The sequence below is a fragment of the Bos indicus x Bos taurus genome, chromosome 7 (genome assembly GCF_003369695.1).
Source record: "Bos indicus x Bos taurus breed Angus x Brahman F1 hybrid chromosome 7, Bos_hybrid_MaternalHap_v2.0, whole genome shotgun sequence".
Lineage (NCBI taxonomy): Eukaryota > Metazoa > Chordata > Mammalia > Artiodactyla > Bovidae > Bos > Bos indicus x Bos taurus.
Window position 1 is genome coordinate 72,470,609 of NC_040082.1, and position 17,278 is coordinate 72,487,886.

Consider the following 17,278-nt stretch of genomic DNA (forward strand, 5'->3'; position numbering starts at 1 on the left):
GGTGGGCTGCCGGGTGTCTGGAACGGGGCTTGGGTTTGCTTAGACACGCGGACCTCCCTCCAGGGACCCGCAGCAGACTCGGCTGCCTGCGTGGGCTGCACTTTGGCGCCCTCTGGTGGTTGACTGGAGTGTATCCTTCCAAAGCAAGCGCCGGCCGCCCTCTGGAAGGGAACCCTGTTCCCGGACTTCCTAGCCCATCTGACCTCCTTGTCCAGATTCAAGGTTTCATTGGTCCGGGCTCAATCTGTCCCTTCCAGTACTCCCCCTTTCTCCACAGACAAGGTAGCCTGATATCACAGGACGTCCTCCTGCTGAGTTGCTGGATAAGCTGCTGGCAGCCTCTCCTCTGGTTAGACCGGGCAGGCCAAGGGCTCCTGAGGGACTCCCAGGTTGCCAGTCAACGCCCAACCCTGTCACCACAAGTGTCCCTGATAGGGAGAGGGTGACCTTGGTCATGTCTCAGGGACCCATCTAAAGTGATGGGAACTGGGCTGCTTATAAAGCTTCCTTGTGTTTTCTACACACCAAGAGAGGTCCCATCTGGGTAAGGGCTCCTTAGTACAAGGAAAAGAACTGTTCCAAGTTCTATTTTGGGGACAGGAAATTCATCTCTCGTGAGCCTGAAATGCCATGTGGAGTGATCCTCATGTGTTCATCACCACATACATGGTACCCCACTAGCAACTGTTCCATTTGTCCCTGCCAAGAGACCGTGGGCTCCAGGAGGGCAAGGGCAAGATGCTCCAGTGACTCTGGCCTCCAGCCTGAGTGGATGGATGGATGTCCTGTAGCAGAACTGAGCTTTGGGGAACTCTGGGTCCCCAGCCAAGGTCACGCCCACCCCTTCCAGTCACTCCTGTGCATCTCATTGGTCCTATTTCCAAATACATCCTGGTCCCACCATTTCCCTCTGTCTGTGCCCTCTGACCTTCACCCACACTCCCCTCTCTAGCACACCAAGCTCCCTTATGCCAAACCCACCAGCTTCAGGGCCCCTAGGGCAACTGTTCACCTGGAGCTTCCCAGAGATGGGATCCCTTCCACCACCTCATCAGAAGGTCCCTTCTCCCAGGCCCTCTAGCTACTCCTGTCTGACCATCACTCTTAAGAAAATGCTTATTCGTGTCTCCCCCACAAGAATGGAGCCCAAGGGCTAGGGCTTCACCCTTCTTTCTCCTCTGCATCCCCAGCACGTGCACGGAAGCTTAACTCAAGCTTGGGGAATGATGCCTTGCTGCCCCTCCTATGAGCACAGGTGTCACTCGTGTGCATCAGAAAAGCAGGACAGTCTGGTGCAGACCTCCCGTGAGAGGGCTCAGAGCTGGGTGACTCCCCCCCACCCAGCCCCAGTTTCTTCATCAGGAAAAGACTCTCTACCTCACAAGGGGCGCTGTTGAGGTTTAAGGGGAAAATGAAAAGTGAAAGCTTTTGAAATTAAAAAAAAAAAAAACAAAACAAGACACGCACAATACTGTGAGTTGCATTTATTGTGGTACACACTGTCCAGCTGGCATCTGGGAGCCACAATGCTGGCTGCATACCCGATACCCTGCCCTCCCAGCAGCAGCTCTCAGCATCCCTGGATGGCAGAGCAGCCAGGACTCCAGCAGACGACTATCCCAGAGGGATCTGCAGTGTCACAGGCGCCAAAGCTGTACCTTTCATTGGGCTTGCAGCATTTAAATTTTTTTCATTAGTTAACAACTTAAAAATAGGTCTATTTCACATAAAATCCTGAATTCCTGGCTTCTCTGGATTTCTGACATTAGACCTGCATTCCCACTTTATAGCAATTAGCCACAACTAAATGACAGTCACAAAGTTCAGATGGGGATCTATGCTCTGTCAGTCCCCACCATACTCTATTGTATCTCAAGGTACATCATCAACTCAATGGCCCAAATATTTCTCTGGTCACAAAGCAATGTCTCTTTGTGTGGTCTTCAGGGACAGTAGGAAAGTCAGTTGCACTGCAAAGGCCTCACAAGTCAAAGGCCTACTTCATTCATTTATATGACCTATGTGACCTTAAGAGCATCTGAGTTGGAGATCTATGAACTACCCACAAATCCCTTTGATCCACAAAGAGCACCCCCTGGGTGGATGGGTGCACCATTTACTTGCCACACACCCCTTCATGCAGCTAAGAGGCAGAGCTGAGAGCAACAGTCAGACTTCCCAAGTCTGAACTCTTTTCAAAGATCTCAAGTTCCCTGAATCAGAAGCACTGGTAAGCAGGGTGGACACACCAGCCACTTGGCTGTACAAGAGGTTGCAGTGTTAAGTCGCCAGACCCAAGCAAAGCTGTGCTGGAGCGCCCTCTGGTGGTCATGAGGCAGCTCTGCGGGCCACCATTTGATTTCAAGTGAGACCCAGCATCAACCACCATGGGCCCCAAAGCAGGCTCCCCGCCAACCCTATGGGTGCCAAGTTTTTGACTTCCAATATTTCCTTCCCCAAACTTTCCTGATCTCCATTCCACACCTCAGCCACTCTCCTGGGCACCCATCTCAGTCTCCAGTGGGGTTGGACCCCACCCAAGTTGTGTGGCCTCTTCATTTTTCACATCCCTGTGCCTCGCTCCAGGCTTGGCCCATGGCAGCCTCCAGGTGTTTTCAGGGGAAAACCCTACAGCAGAGGGGAGGTCAACCCCAGCCTACAGGGTGAGCAGCACCGGCCAGGTGGGTCTCTCAGAGAACAGGAAGCACGCGGGAGATGATGACGTCCCAAGAGCAGTGGGGGCCGGATGGCCAATCTTCATGAGAAGCTTGGGATCTGGACTTTTACATGAAATATACCACGTTTTAAAGGTTGGTTCAAATGTATATACTACCCAGACCAAGAAAATGCACTGGCGGAGTGGGTCTGGGCCAGGGCCCAAGGTGGAGAGCTCTGCAGCTGACAGAACCTTCAGGACGCTGGGCTGAAGCCACGGGTTTTCAAGGATTTGTTTATTTGAGTAGTTTGTAGCCGTCATCATATTTGATCCTGAGAGGCAAGCAAGGGAGAGAAGATTCTTGGACCCATTTTAGAGTCTGAGACACTGAGGCTGAAGTGGGCTCCTGGAGGGATCACTAGTGAAGAGAATTCTGAGATACGTGAGACCGAGTCCCAGGCAACAGCAGTCCCCAAGCCCACCCCACCTGGCCTGCTCCCTCCTAGCTGGGCCCTTCCTAGTCCCCTGGAGAGCCAACCACCCAACAGCAGCCCAGACGGCGGCTCCCTGTGACACCCACCCTCCGTACACACAGCTCCAGGACAGGCAGCCGGACAGAGCCATGTGGCTCTCCATGGGCGCACAGTGCAGTGGCCCGCGAGCCCCATGTGGGCTTCAGGTCCAAGCAGAAACACCTCCTGCAGCCTTGCCCATTATGGGCAGAGTGGAGGGTCCCTGGGTCAGCCAGGCGAATGGCCATGGCCAGCGTGGCAGCCTCACCAGTTGGCCTTCACTGCCTTGATGTCGCTGACGAGGTTCTGGGCCAGGCAGATGCCAAAGATCTGGAAGACAGAGGGCAGGTGAGGGAGGGGCCACTGGGAGGGCAGACTGCCCGGGACAGAGTGAGGCTGTGCAGGGCCATAGTGGTACCTGGAGAAGGGCGATGCCCACGAAGACCCCTGCCACAACAATCAGGTTGTCCTGCAGCCACTTTTCAAACTGGCCCACGCAGCCTTTGGTGTGGATGAAGCCCTGCTGCTCCAGCTCCTGGGGACAAATGGGCACCAGGCTCAGCTCGGCCCACCCACAGCCACCAGGGGCCCCACCTCAGTCCAGCATACCAAGCCCAGCCAGGCCCAGGGCCTTATACCTTAGCGCCTGCCACCTGGAGCCCCACCAAAGGGCCTTCTCCTCCCTGGGGTCTCAGCACAGACGGCTTCTCCTGTGAGGCCTTCCCTGACTGCCCTGCCCCAACCCCATTACCTCCCTGCTTTTAGCTTCTTCCTAGTACTTAGGTGAAATTGTCACACTGCTGTTCATATTTCATTATCCCTGTCTTCCTGTTTTCTTTCTCTACAGGAGCCCACCACCTTGGGTTCAGCAGTATCAAGACCTCTGCGCCTCCTGGGACTCAGCACTCCCTCCCCACCACCCCACCACCCCCGCCCCAGGAATCCTTGAGGCCTTTTGGCGCCTTCTTATGAGGCGCCTTCTTATGAGGGCCCCCCTTCTTATTCTAGTGCCCCTCGTTGCCCCCAGCCCTGTCCCCACCTCTCTCACCAGTTTGAGCCGGACGTCGTAGCCACACTGAGTGTTGAGGACATCCTCCTGAGGAGAAACACGCCAGGGAGCAACTCGGTAGGGGCACCCATGAGGCCTCAGGGGAATCGGATGGAACCATGGATTCCGCCGCGGCCACCGCTCCTCAAGGGAAGCCGGCTAGGACCCCAGCGCCTCTCCCTGTTGCCAAGGCGCATGGCCCAACGCCAGCTTGAACCGCTTCCTTTTTAGGAGCCCTGCCTGCCCATGTGTTGTAAGAATGGGAAGACACCTGGCCCTCAGTGTCCCTGTGCCCTGTGACTGGAGGGATGTCACTGCAAGAAACTTCTGCTCTTAAAGAAAACCATGAACGTTTCAGAACCCCCACCCCTGCCACCCCAGCCTGGTGGGCCAAGAGAAGCAGGCCCCATCCAGCAGGCCTCAACGCCACCCACCAACACAAACTCCCCAGCCCAGCAGGGCTACTACTATACACAAGAGGGCTTCCCCGACATCAGTGGCCCCCAGAGCAGGGCTGAGGCGAGGTGGTGGGCTGGTTCCAGACTGTGCCTGCGCGCTGAGGCCCTGCCCCTCCTCACGAGGCCTCGCCCCTCACCAAGGCACACTCACCGCTGGGTCCCTGACACAGCAGGAGAAGGGCACCCCGCAGCGCTCCCGGCTGGGGTTCAAGTCAGTGCAGTTGAAGTAGATATTGAGGTTCCAGTCGTTGGGCCCTCGGGCTCCGCAGCAAGACCACTAGGGGGTGGGAGGAGAGCCCGGGTGAGCCAGGCCCACCCCAGGAGCCCCATCCTGTTTGGGGACAGGCCCAGGCTGGCTGGCAGTGGCCTGGAGACAGCCAGTCAGGTGGGAACCTCCCCACAGACAGGTCGAGCCTGGGCCCAGGGCCATCAGAGCAGCTCGAGGCTCCTGACCAGGTTGATGGAGGCTAGGGATAGTGGGAAGGGGCTCCTGAGCTTGTCCCCCTAACCCAAGAGAGGCTGAGCAAAGGGAGTGGGCGAGGATGGTGGCCCAAGGACTGTGGCTTCCTCTAGGCCACCTTGAGGGTTGGGAGTTTCAATAAACCCTGCAGAGAGGCTGAAGGCCCCTATCTGTGCCTGGTCTCCCCATACTTGTCCAACAATTTTTACGAAAGATCATCTCTTTTCCTCTTTCCAGGGCCAGGAGAGCAATCCTGCCGCCCTCATGACCATGCCCCATCCCACTTCATGGATGCTGCCGTGGGCATCTGTATCCTCATGACTGCTACCCAAGACAATGGGCTACTTCCTTAGGTGGGGCTGTGAAGCAAGCAGCTCACAATCCAGTGGGGAGACAGGCAGCCTTAACTCACTGACACAGCACAGGCTGCCAAATAGCTGGCCCTCGAGGGACCAGCTCGGTGGCAGACACAGGTAGGCCCTGTGGACTGAACAGAGGGAGTGAGGCACAGCCACACAGCTCTGCCTCCCTCCTCTCTGCTCAGCACCCCTGCTCCCGCTGGAAACCACTGGCTCCTCTCATCACATGCCTGCTCCTTCTCCTCCCCCAGGGCCAGCCCCTAGAGGCCTTCTCCTTCTCCGTGCTTCCCCATTTCAGCCTTTACCACAATTTATAATGCTACACACACACACACACACACACGTTTCTTTTGCTTGTTTATCATCTGTCTCTTCCCCCAAATCTCCATCTGCACAAAGTCAGGTCCTAGCTCTTTTTTGGAGAAGGCAATGGCAACCCATTCTAGTACTCCTGCCTGGACAACTCCATGGATGGAGAAGCCTGGTAGGCTGCAGTCCATGGGGTCGCGAAGAGTCAGACACAACTGAGTGACTTCACTTTCACTTTTTACTTTCATGCACTGGAGAAGGAAATGGCAACCCACTTCAGTGTTCTTGCCTGGAGAATCCCAGGGACGGCGGAGCCTGGTGGGCTGCCGTCTATGGGGTCGCACAGAGTTGGACACAACTGAAGCGACTTAGCAGCTCTTTTTCACCCCTGAATCCCCAGCACCTAGCTCACGACCCAGCACATAGTTGGTCCATCACGATTCTGCGTTAAATGAACAAATAAATCACATCCTAACCATCTGGCTCTTCGTTTACTTCTGCCCTGGGTTGAGAGCTCCTCAAAACAGGCACCAGCTCTGGTTCACCTCTGGATCCCAGAGCAGTTCTTGGGATGGATGGCATCAAAAGAGCATGACTGTTTAAGTGGGTGCAACTATGAGTGTGTGTGACTAAGTGTGTGAGTGGGTGAGAATGTGCAGGCAGAAGGTGTCTAGGATTTCTTGAACTGTTCACTGACTGCTTCTTCACAGGGGTTAGGTATGCAAGCTTAAAAGCAGAGCTTCTGGGCGGTGGGGCAGGTCTCAAACCTGACTAAGTTCAGAGGCCAAACAAATAATATAAATGAGAGAAGAGGGCCAACAGGTATAATAAAATAGAGTGATGGGGATGGTAGCAGAGAGCCTCTATACCAGCAAAGGGGCAGTGGCAATGTAGCCCCGGCCGATACTGTGGGCCCAGCTTAGTGGGAGAAGAAATCTGTATTTTCATGCCACATTTCTTCCTTTAAGCGTGTCCTAAGCCTGGCCTAGGAGCTGCCAGTTTGAAGCCTCCGGCCTCTGCTCCCCAACCCTGCGTCCATGCAGGGTTAGGCACATGGAGATCACCAAGGGCTGGCTTCCTTTCAGATAGGGGGACACCTGACTCTCTTCCTTGGGGCCTGCCTGGCCTGGTAGGCAAGAGAATGGTCCCAGCACACAGGGAACTTGCTCCTTCGTTCATCTGCCTGGCAGGTGCCTCCTGTATGTAACTGGAGCTGGATGCCGGACTTACGTATTCCTGAGCAAAGTCAATGAGGTTCTGGAGGTCAATGTCGTCCCGATAGGCCTTGACATTGTTGTTGATGAAGAGGTTGAGCTGGTCTCGAATCCAGTCCTTGAAGACGAAGGCCAGGATCCCTGTTGCCAGCTCCAGGAAGAAGATGAGGCCAAGGAACACAGAGAACTGGCATGGGGGGCAGACAGAGGGGGTCAGAGATACAGGGCCTGGGGTTGCCACTGAGTGGGGTTTCAACCTCCCTCATCCTGACTCAAGGCAGCCCAGAGTCTCCACCTTCTACCATATTAGTATTGATTTATGATGAAAAAAGATACCGCTGTTCTTAACTGCTCTATTGTCTTTGAGAAGCCACCGTCTACACACAACTCGTTTCTTTGGTTCAGGAGGAGCCACTTCCATATTGAGGACTAGGCACGCATCAAGAGCCCACCAATCAGAGCACTACCTCCCCTGGGGCCACAGGGATTGGTCCAGAGGCGGCCAATTAGGATTAAGGAGATGCAATTAAAGAACTGCGGCAGAATGGCTGGGAAAGGAGAGACTCACTCAGCCTCCAGCAGAGTTCCTGGGAGGGCGGCTTGAAGCCAATACCTCCGCCCGCCCCCGCGCCCGATTCCTGGACATTTTCCACCCCAAGGGGTCGGAGCCAACTCAGAGGCACAGAGCTGAGAAACAGAGAGGCTAGGCCAAGTGACACTGTGGTGGCCCCTGGATCCAAAGGCACTGGCAGCTAACACATCCCTGGGTTTTCTTAATGCCCATTTTCGCTTAGGGCCCAGGCCACTAGGTTTCGGTCACTTAAAACAGCTGCTGCTGCTGCTTAGTCACTTCAGTCATGTTCGACTCTGCAACCCTTAGGGACTGTAGCCTTCCAGGCTCCTCTGTCCATGGGATTCTCCAGGCAAGAATACTGGAGTGGGTTGCCATGCCCTCCTCCAGGGGATCTTCCCTACCCAGGGATTGAAACCAGGGCTTCTTTACCGCTGAGCCACCAGGGAAGCCCCACTTACAACAGAGGATCCTATAAATGTATTAATAATACAAATCTGGTGACCACTGTTAAAATTACACAATAATAAAACTACCATTATTAAGCATGAACTATATGTAAGAAGTGCATGGGAGGAGGTTGGGGTCCCCAGTGAATCTAGGTGGGTGGGCACTCACAAATTTGAGCAGGAAGGTGTTCTCCCGGAGGGCCCCAATGCAGCCGGCAAAGCCCAGCACGGACATGACGCCTCCAACCACCACAAACAGCCACACAGGGTCAAGGCCTCCCAGATCTGTCAGTGCCGAGATGTTGGAGAGAACGCCCTGTGCAGGGGGAGCAGAGGCAAGTAGAGGGGGACTGGCCCTCCCACCATCTCAGCCCATAGCAGCCCTGCACCATATCCCACTGCCTTACCTTCTCACTCCAGGCCCAGAGACCGATGGCCAGGAACAGGGCCCCCAGCACCTGCAAGAGCAGCAGCAAAGAGCTGAAGGCTGCAGCACCAACATTCTTTCCCATCCCCAGCAGAGCCCCCTCCCTGCTGGTGCTCAGGCTCTTCAGGAAGCCACAGGGAAAGAGAGAAAGAGGGGAAAGCGCTGTAAATGGGATCCAGGGTCTTCTCCATCTTTCTAAGACTGCATCTCAGTGTTTCTTCCCACAGGGCACAGCTTGAACACTGAACCCTCCCCAGCCCTAAGAAGGGATCCCTTCTTGGAACTTCAGAATTGGAGCAGAGGAGGGCCAAAACAGTCCCACCAAGCAGCAGCGACTGGTTCCTGAGCCTCTTCCCTCACCTCAGGCCTATGGTAGGATTCCAGGCTCCTGGCATCCTCTCCAGTATCCTCCCAAGTCTGGTCCTCCTGCTTCCCTGCAATTCTGTGACTGCCACTCTACTCCCGTCCCACCTTTCCAACCTCCATCTGCCAGAGTACATCTTGGCAGCTCATAGCCAAAGATCTCTGAATGACCAGGAATCCCAGTGAAGAGCTAGATCAGCAGAGGGGCCCTGGGCTAGGCCTCCTAACCACCACCCACCATCCCACCTCATCTCCGTGCTAGGATGAGCCCGGGATGTTCAGGGCAGCTGCCTGAACCCGAGCAGGACATCTAGTCTCAGAGGGAGAGCGCCCCTCCTGCCCAAGCGAGGCCATGACCCTACCTCTTCAGACCTCTGTCTCCCACCTGCTTTCTCTACAGGCTCCCTCCCTGCCTCAGCGCAGAGCCTCAGTCAACTCCACCCCTGGCCAGCCACCTTTAGCACCCACCCCTTTCTGACCCCAGGCTCCTCTCACTGCTGTACTCTTTTTCTAGAAATATTTTTCCTTCCCTCCCCTACACTAGATCTGGGATGTGAAACCAAACCTCACTTCTCCTGCCTCATCCCATCTGACCTGCCCATGGCCTTTAGACAGGTGAATGATTACTACTTTCTCTTTTTTAAACCTCCCCATGGTTAACGCAATGCCATTCCTCCTCCAGCCCTTTCTCAGCCTCCCTCCTACAAGTCTTTGCTTCACTGGTGCCATGCACAAGGCCACCCCCTCCTCCACCAGGTTCCAACCTCAACCTCCAACCTACCCTTCTTCTTCTCAAACTCATCTTTCACCTCATCATGACACTGGCAATCTCCCAATCTCCACCCAAACCTCTCACTGGCTCTAGAGCCCTTAGCCCACCTGCCTGCTGCAAAAGCCTCCGCGTTCCAGGCTCCATCTCATGCACCGAAAATACATCAGTGAAAAGGGCACATGAGCTCTCAGCCTTCATGGAGTTTACACTCCAGTGGGGGAAACCCATAGTGAGCAAACAAGGTAGTTTCAGATACCAACAGAGCCTTTACAGAAAATCAAACAGGGTGATGTGATGGGAAGTGATGTGACGGGAAGTGATGGGAGCATGTTTCAGTTAGGGAGCATGGTGACATTTTAGCTGAGGCCTGAATGATGAAACGGGGCATTGAAGAGAAAACAATTCCAGGCAGTACTGAATTCCAGGTAGAAGTACTGAATTCCAGGCGGAAGTACTGAATTCCAGGCGGAAGTACTGAATTCCAGGCGGAAGTACTGGCAAAGGCCTAGTGGTAAGATCATGGTTGGTGGGGCAAGGGACAAACTGAAGACATGAAGCCAGACACCGCAGGGTACTCTGGGCCAGTCCTGTCAATTCAGCCTGATAACTTCCCCTGAAACCTTCCTCACCTTGTCCACCCGCCATCACCCCTCCTTTGCCCTAGCCCACCTCCCTGGTCTCCTTGCCCATGGCAGTCAGGCAGATCTGCCTCTAATACAGAAGCCAAAACAAATCCATCCCCACTGCCCTCAACATGAAACTCAAACTGCCCCACCCTGGGGCCTTTCACACTTGGAGTCCCATCCTGGGGAACCCTGGAACAAGCCTGGGTCTCTCATGCTTCTCCCCCGCTGACATTTGGCAGCTCCCTCTGCTCAGTGCTCTGCCTCACTTCCACCTACTGCCCACTGAGCTGTCACCTTGGCTCTGCACTTACTGGCTGTGTGACTCTGGGTTAAATGACTTAACCTCTCTGTGCCTGTTCCTTCACCTATAAAATGCAGATTATAATTAAAGTAACTGTGAGAATACAGTAAGTTATAATTCATGTCATCTGCCTAACAGCCCTGAGGAGCAGGCTTCATCATCCCCCACTCCCTGTTAGGGAAGCTGAAGCCCAGAGAAAAGTGACTTGCCCACTGTCTCACAGATGGGCTGGAGACAACCAGAGCCCCAGACTGTCCCACCAGACCAGCTCTCTGCACATGGCCCACACTCTTGAGGTTGTGGCACTGCAGGGGCCAAAGGACACCCACACTGCCGGAGCAGCTTGTGGGCAGAGGGCAGTGCCACTGATTCCTGCTAAACAAAACTGAGTGGGCCTGACATTCTGACCAAGGCGTCAGGAGTAGAGACTGAAGAGTCAGCAAGTAGCCTTGGAGAGATAGGATGGGGGAGGGAGAAGGGAAAGATGACTTGGCAACCCCAGGGATAAGGATTCCACCCTGGGAGGGGCACCAGCAGTTCCCTTCTCCACACAGAGACAGCCTGGCCCTGACACCTCGATTTGCTCAGCTGTGGAATGCTGAATTCTGTTCCCCAAGGCCAGCTCTCCCGGCCTTTCATTAGGGAATATCCCCCTGTCCTCGGCCGAGAACTAGGGCGACTGGCCCTCCTTGCCTGCAGGCCTCTTAGTTTGGGGGTGGGAGTTTGACCTATTCCCGCCCCCCGCCTCGCCCCCCACCTCTTTATAGGGGCTTAAGGCGAAGCGGTAGGCCCAGGTACTGGAGCGGTAAAAGGGCTGGAGAGGGAATCCAGCCCTTCGCGGAGGCTTTCCATAGGGACATCGGCAAAACCAGAGGTGGGGCTCCGCGGACCCCTTACACCGCAGAGTAAGGGAGGCAGAGAGGGCGACCCGCACCAAGCAGGGCCGCGGGGTCTTCACCGAAACATCTCCCATTTCTCCGCTGACCCCTGAAAAGACCCCGGAAGACTACCCCTCCCCATCCTACAACCGCAGTGGCTCGGACCCGCCCCCTGGAATCCGGGCCTCTCTAATTCCCTCAGGTGCTCCAGAGGGTGGGCGTGGAGGTGGGAAGGGGAGGAAGAAGTTAGGGGACGGTCCCAAGGCCTTGTGGCAGAGTGTCTCCCCCTAGTAGGAGACTGAGCCTCCTCCTTTCGCCAGCCCCTGCACAGGGCCCAGAACCCACCCCGCGCTCACCCAGAAGACGATGTTGAAGCCAAACAGGAAGTATTTCCCGCAGCAGCCGACCTCGGGTTCCTGGAAGTGCTGGTGCTTGCCGGGCATGGTGAGTGGCCGCACGCCGGCCCGGGAACCGGGCCCGGAGACTGGGCCCAGCCCTCAGCGGGCCGCCCTGGGCTAGAGCCGCCCGGGGCCTAGCCCGGCGGCTGCGGCTTCATGGCCGCGGCCACACAGAGAGCCCGTCGGGCCCCGCCCGCCCCGCAGGGACCGCCCCCGGCTCCGGAACAGCCCCCGCTCCGTCCACTCAGAGCCCCTCCTCTATGCCTGATTCCGCCCCGCCCGAGGCTCTGCCCCTAGCCCCCGCTCAGTCCCCTTTGGAGCCCCGCCTCTGGGTCTGTCTCCGCCCCCTCCCGACTGTTCCCCTCTGGGCCTCGCCCCCATAGAGGCACACCACCCCAAGTCCAGGCCCCTCCCCACTGCCCGACTCAGTCCCCTCGGAGCCCCGCCTCTAGGCCTGACTCCGCCCCTTACACTTGCTGCTGCAGCGTCCCTCGGACCCACCTCAGATGCTTGCGGAAAGCTCCACAAGTCGCAGGCACGGGAGACCCCTAGTACCCCCCACACCACAAGGATCAGTACCAGCGCCACCCCAACCCCCGGCCTTGCAGTCGGTGCCCATCCCTGAAGAGGAGTAACGACCGTGTTGGTGAGCGAACAGAGAATAGTTATATGGATGGTGCATATACACGTGCAGGACGTTTTATTACAGGGGAGTCGAATCAGAAGTGCTTCTCACTCGGAAATTCAGTTCTGTCTCTACTGGTTCAAACTCTGACTGGATGACACCTGGGTCTTGTGAGGGCTGCGCCTGCTGCTCCCTGCCCCTTCAGTTTTGCCGGGAGGCCATATATCGCAGCCCCCAGTTCAAACCCCTTTGGTGGTTGAAACACCGCCCCGCACCGTCTAACCCCTCTTCCCCATACCAGCGTCTGCCTTGATCAGGCTCCTTGTTACAGAAGGGGTCTCACATGAGCCCTCTCAAGGCAAGACTGGAGCAGACCAAGGTTTAGGGGGTCGAGTTTTAGAGTCCTCTTTAAAAATAATTCCAATTTTGGGCTTCCTTGCTGGCTCAGTGATAAAGAATCCTCCTGCCAATTCAGGAGACCCAGGTTCGATCCCTGATCTGGGAAGATCCTACATGCCACGGAGCAACTAAGTTCACGCACCACAACTATTGAGCCTGTGCTCTAGAGCCCCAGAGCTGCAACTGCTGAGGCTGGCGCGCCTGGAGCCCATACTCCACAAGGAAGCCACCACAGTGAGAAGCCTGTACCCTGCAACCAGAGAGTAGCCCCCTCTACTCTCAGAGAAAAACCCACACAGCAACAAAGATCCAGCACAGCCAAAATAAATTACTTTAAACAAAAACTGAATTTTAAAAAAATCTTGTTTAAAGTATTTGTTTAGAACAGGAAGAGAAAAGGGCTTAAGCTTCACCTTCTGGTTAATCCACCTCTGGCAGAGCCACAGTAAGGCCTGATCACCTCTCCTGGGCCAGGCCCTCATCAACCCCACCCCTCTACTCTAGGGACCCACACACAGCTGACTGATAAACATAGGCTCCACGGCTACAAATCTAGTGAGAGGCAACCCATAAAAGTTTTTAAAGCAGAGTGATCACTCAGAGCCCCCACTCCTGTCCCTGAGCTCCAGCTCTGTCAGCAGCCTTGAACCCACCCCCCCAAATGGAAGAGACTGGCCTTCAGAACACCTAACTTCTTTCCCCAAGGTGGGGGGCGTGGAGTTAGTCCTGAATCCTAGGATTCTCTCCTGTTCTCTTTTCACTTGCCATCCCACCTCCTCTACCAATGACTCACCTCACCACACTGTACCCAACCCAGCCCCCCAGGGTTAAAAAGCCCAGGTTTTCTCCACCTTTCCACTGCCCTGGGCCCTCAAGTTGGTTACTCACCCCTAGGCCTGAGCCCCAGGATAGGGGAGAAACATGCCACCTGCCCTCAGCCCAGCCCAGCCCCCTTGAGAAATAAATACACACAGCAATGGGAGGCTCAGGGTCCTCTCACACCACAAATTTGTTCTTGGCTAAGGAGTTGCTCTTGGTGGCTGTGTCTGCGTGGGCCTGGTACCCAATGATGGTCTTTGTGGAGAGGCCCAGGCGCTCTTTGTAGACACGCCTGGGAGGTAAGTGGGAGAGGAAAGGAGACAGGCAGTCAGCAGCGGGTCCTGCAGTTAACATGGGACCATGGGTCCTGTGCCCAGAGCCCCTACCCTGGTTCCAGCCACAGTAACTCCTGTTGTATGTGTCTTACCTGAGTGGAAACACGAAATGTGACTAATGCAAAAGAAAAGATATCTGCAAGAAATAGTTGGAAATCTAGACTCCACACCCTTTGCACAAGTTGTGGAAGAAAGAAGGGAGAGACAGCATGGAGTTTTCTAGAGGTCTCCCTTGCAGGCCAAGCCATTCCCCTTCCACCTTCTCCCCTAGAAGAGGCTCAGCCCCCACCCTGTGCCAGAGATACCCCTCACCCAATGTGTAGCACGCCTTCCTGGTTCTCTGCCTCCCGTGTCCACACAGCAATCTTGTCCCCCTTGGCTCGGATGTTGATGACGGCCCCACATACTTCCTGGCTGTGCTCCCCAAAGCTCTCCCCGATGAGACACAGCAGCTGGACCCAAGAAGGAGGGGGATGAGGCCTCCTGGTGGGCACAGACTGCCCCCACCATCCTTGAGACCACTGCTACCACACCAGCCCAGCCTCTTCCCTTGGGAACCCTCCCCACCCAGCCTCCCGCCCAACCCCCCACTCACTGTCTCCAGCCACAGGTGGTCCAGCTCAATGTGGCGCTGCTGCTTTGTGAGGCTGACCAGCCAGCGGCCACCCCGCTTATTCCTGCTGTCTTCCCACATGGGCTTAATGCCATCCTGGGAGGCAGGTTGGTGAATCAACAACCTCCCTTTGTTCGAAGGGAAGGGAGTGCCTGGCCACCTCCCCAGGCCCTGCTCCAGCCCCTCCACAGACTAGATCTTCTGTCTTCACCCTTCAGTACAAGCAGGGTCAGCCCTGCAGACCCTCCTGTGAGCTCCCATGGGCCCCTAAGCCTCAATATAGGTCACCTCACATAGCCTTGCATAGATGTGTGTTTGTCTCCTTTGCTGAACCAAGATCCTTGAGATGAGAGTTCAGATGGGGGTGATTAAAGGGAGTGTCTGGGGCAACCCCAGTGTGGCCAGGGACAGACATCCCAGGCTCGCTGGGCATGAGTCACCTAGGAAAATCTGCAAACGTGGATGTCAGGGCCCCACTGCCCAGCCCCTCCAAGGACAGGCCTGGACATTGACGAGTGTCCTCAGGCAATCCTGATGCAGTCCCCAAGTTAAAGAGCCAGGCCAGAAACCTAGACCCTCTTCGTTGCTCCCCCTTGTTCCTCCCTCCCCTGTTCTTCAAGATGGGACTCAGGTCTGACACTCTGCCCCAGCTTTTGGACAACAGTCCTCCAACTGGAAGTTATATTTGGCTCCAAGGAAGGCTGTCCTCAGTACCGCACTGTCAAACCCTCTGTGAGGGAGGAAGCTTGGAAGAAATCAGCCCCACTGTGTCCCAGGGAGTGGGGGAAGCCGAGCTTACCTTGAACAGGGCGTAGTCACAGCCGGAAGAGAGCTTACTGGCCAGCTGGATATTATTATATATCCTGGAGAGAGATCCCCACCCCAGGCTGAAAGGCCAAGCTTTTTAGGGCCTGGTTTCAACTGGCCTCAGATCCCTCAACTTCTTACCCCACTGCTTTCCACCCACCTTCCAGCCTCCAAGCCTTAGTTCATACTGGTGCCCCTTGCCAAAAACTTCCATCCCCATCTACCCAGACACTCAAATCCCACCTTCTCACCCACCCCTAGGGTTTGTGAAGCACCTTGCAGACCCCCTCACTGCATCACCACAGATGAAACAGTCTGAAACTCATTCAGTAGCTGAGACAAGCTCAGAGAGGGGAAGGAACTCGCCTAGGGTCATAAGGCATAAGGCAGCAGAGTCATGGTCAACTTCTTGCTTCTCCCACTTCCCAGGTTTTCTCCCTGAGTCCCAGGAAGGCTTGGGGGCAGGGGCTGTGACCCAGCCCAAACTCCCCGCCACTTCCCTGCAGAGCCCACCAAGCTCCAGCCCTCAGGAGATGCTGCAAGACCCCAGGAAGGGCTGGGAAAGTGATGTAGGCAGCAGCTCCCTGGAGGGGTGGGGTCTGGGAAGGATCCGCAGCTAAGGCCCCCTGACCTCAGCCTCCTCCATGAGGGACAAACACTCACGCCCAGAAGTCCTCCACGGTGTTGAACTTGGTGACCCGATGCAGGTTGTTCTGCCAGGCTCGGCTGCGGTCATTCTTGAAGAACCACAGAGCCCACCTGGAGAGTTGGGGAGGGGGCAGGAGGAAGCAAGAGTGCATCCATCTGTCCGCCCCACCCTACCTCCACAGCAGTAGGTTGGCCCGGAAGTCCTGCTCCTTCCCGAGCCAACAGGGAGGTAGGGTTTGTAGCACCTGCCCCACAAGGTGATGGGGACAGTGATCCTGCTGGTGGAGCCTTTAACTCGGAATCTCAGCTGGATTAAGGCTGAAAGGGCCCGCAGGGCCCAAGTCTTAGGGCAGCTCTGGCCTTTCCCAGACGAGGAAGTGAGGTCAAAGCCAAAGGTAGGGCCTGCCCTACCTGTTGAGCAGCGGGTGTAAGTCCGGCTTGCCCTCCTCCGGGGTCTTCCTCAGAGCCTCCTCTCCCATGCACGGCCCCGCGCCTGCCTCCTCCTCCTCTTTCTCATCCTCTTTCTTCCACTTTTGGATCCCATCCTCAGCCTCTTCAGCCTGACCAAGGAGAGGAGTCAAGCTGGGCGGTGAGCCCCGGCCCTCGCTGCCCAAGGGGGCAGATGGGTGGACTTACAGGGCGGGCGGCAGCCATGCTGTAGCCTGGGCTCCACGGGCACCCAGCCATCCGAGGGGGCCTCCAGCTGCCAGCCTTAAACCCACCATCGCCCTGCCCCGCTCACCCAGGGCAGGCGACTGGGAGGAGCCAGCGTGGGGGTGGGGCGTGGGGTGTTCCGAGGAGGAAGGGCTTATACTATTATTTCCATCAGCAAGCATTTAGTGAGCACCTTTTGCATGCAGGCTGGGGTCTGGGGACACAGCTGTGACCAGGCAGACCTAGCCTCAGCCCATATGGCACTGGTCATTTGGGGGCTGAGACAGGATGGCAAGGGTCAGTATTAGGGGTTTGCCCTTAGTGAAACCACATCCCACCAAGGGTAGACCCTGAATTTAAAGCAGATTGACCCAGAAATGGCAGAAGGTGGAGGGGAGCAGGGCTGGGCCAGGTCAGAGACAATACAGACATTGTGGTCTCCCTTTGGGCTCTGCTGTCATTCACCCCTCAATTTTTGCCAGCAATGTCATTTGACACAGGCATGTATCTAGTCTCTGGAAACATCTGTGGGTTTTCTTTTTTATGTGATTATTTAGAAACAAGAAGCTTGTATATT

The 17,278-nt window shown here is 55.9% G+C and overlaps 2 protein-coding genes across 6 annotated transcripts; both read right to left on the reverse strand.

Annotated features, from left to right (window-relative positions):
- Nucleotides 1–1,469: 1,469 nt before the first annotated feature.
- Nucleotides 1,470–11,999, reverse strand: TSPAN17 (tetraspanin 17). Of its 5 annotated transcripts, none has more exons than XR_003511872.1 (9): nucleotides 11,760–11,993; nucleotides 8,444–8,494; nucleotides 8,206–8,352; nucleotides 7,033–7,203; nucleotides 4,826–4,951; nucleotides 4,208–4,264; nucleotides 3,587–3,703; nucleotides 3,237–3,498; nucleotides 1,470–2,988 (listed from the first exon to the last, which is right to left on the reverse strand). XR_003511872.1 is itself a non-coding variant. In XM_027546905.1 (9 exons), the coding sequence occupies exons 1-9, from the start codon at nucleotides 11,844–11,846 to the stop codon at nucleotides 2,657–2,659; spliced, it is 1,122 nt and encodes a 373-aa protein (XP_027402706.1). In that variant the 5' UTR covers nucleotides 11,847–11,993; the 3' UTR covers nucleotides 1,470–2,656. The 5 variants fall into 5 exon arrangements, 4 of the variants coding, with proteins under 4 accessions (XP_027402706.1, XP_027402703.1, XP_027402704.1 ...); XM_027546905.1 differs by having other exon boundaries at nucleotides 1,470–2,967; nucleotides 3,435–3,498; nucleotides 4,217–4,264; XM_027546902.1 differs by having other exon boundaries at nucleotides 3,437–3,498.
- Nucleotides 12,000–13,170: 1,171 nt separating this feature from the next.
- Nucleotides 13,171–16,747, reverse strand: EIF4E1B (eukaryotic translation initiation factor 4E family member 1B). Its single transcript, XM_027548842.1, has 7 exons — nucleotides 16,684–16,747; nucleotides 16,459–16,607; nucleotides 16,063–16,158; nucleotides 15,392–15,455; nucleotides 14,575–14,688; nucleotides 14,292–14,431; nucleotides 13,171–13,936 (listed from the first exon to the last, which is right to left on the reverse strand). Exons 1-7 carry the CDS (start codon nucleotides 16,732–16,734, stop codon nucleotides 13,822–13,824), a joined length of 729 nt encoding a protein of 242 aa, XP_027404643.1. The 5' UTR covers nucleotides 16,735–16,747; the 3' UTR covers nucleotides 13,171–13,821.
- Nucleotides 16,748–17,278: the final 531 nt, after the last annotated feature.

Coding starts and splice junctions, on each gene's coding strand:
- EIF4E1B (XM_027548842.1), bottom strand. CDS start 16,734: ATGGCTGGGTGCCCGTGGAGCCCAGGCTACAGCATGGCTGCCGCCCGC. Junction 16,608..16,683: donor GCATGGCTGCCGCCCGCCCT/GTAAGTCCACCC, acceptor CTCCTTGGTCAG/GCTGAAGAGGCTGAGGATGG. Junction 15,456..16,062: donor ACCGTGGAGGACTTCTGGGC/GTGAGTGTTTGT, acceptor ATCTCTCTCCAG/GATATATAATAATATCCAGC.
- TSPAN17 (XM_027546905.1), bottom strand. CDS start 11,846: ATGCCCGGCAAGCACCAGCACTTCCAGGAACCCGAGGTCGGCTGCTGC. Junction 3,499..3,586: donor TGGGCATCGCCCTTCTCCAG/GTACCACTATGG, acceptor TCTGTCTTCCAG/ATCTTTGGCATCTGCCTGGC. Junction 2,968..3,434: donor GGCAGTGAAGGCCAACTGGT/GAGGCTGCCACG, acceptor TGATGACGGCTA/CAAACTACTCAAATAAACAA.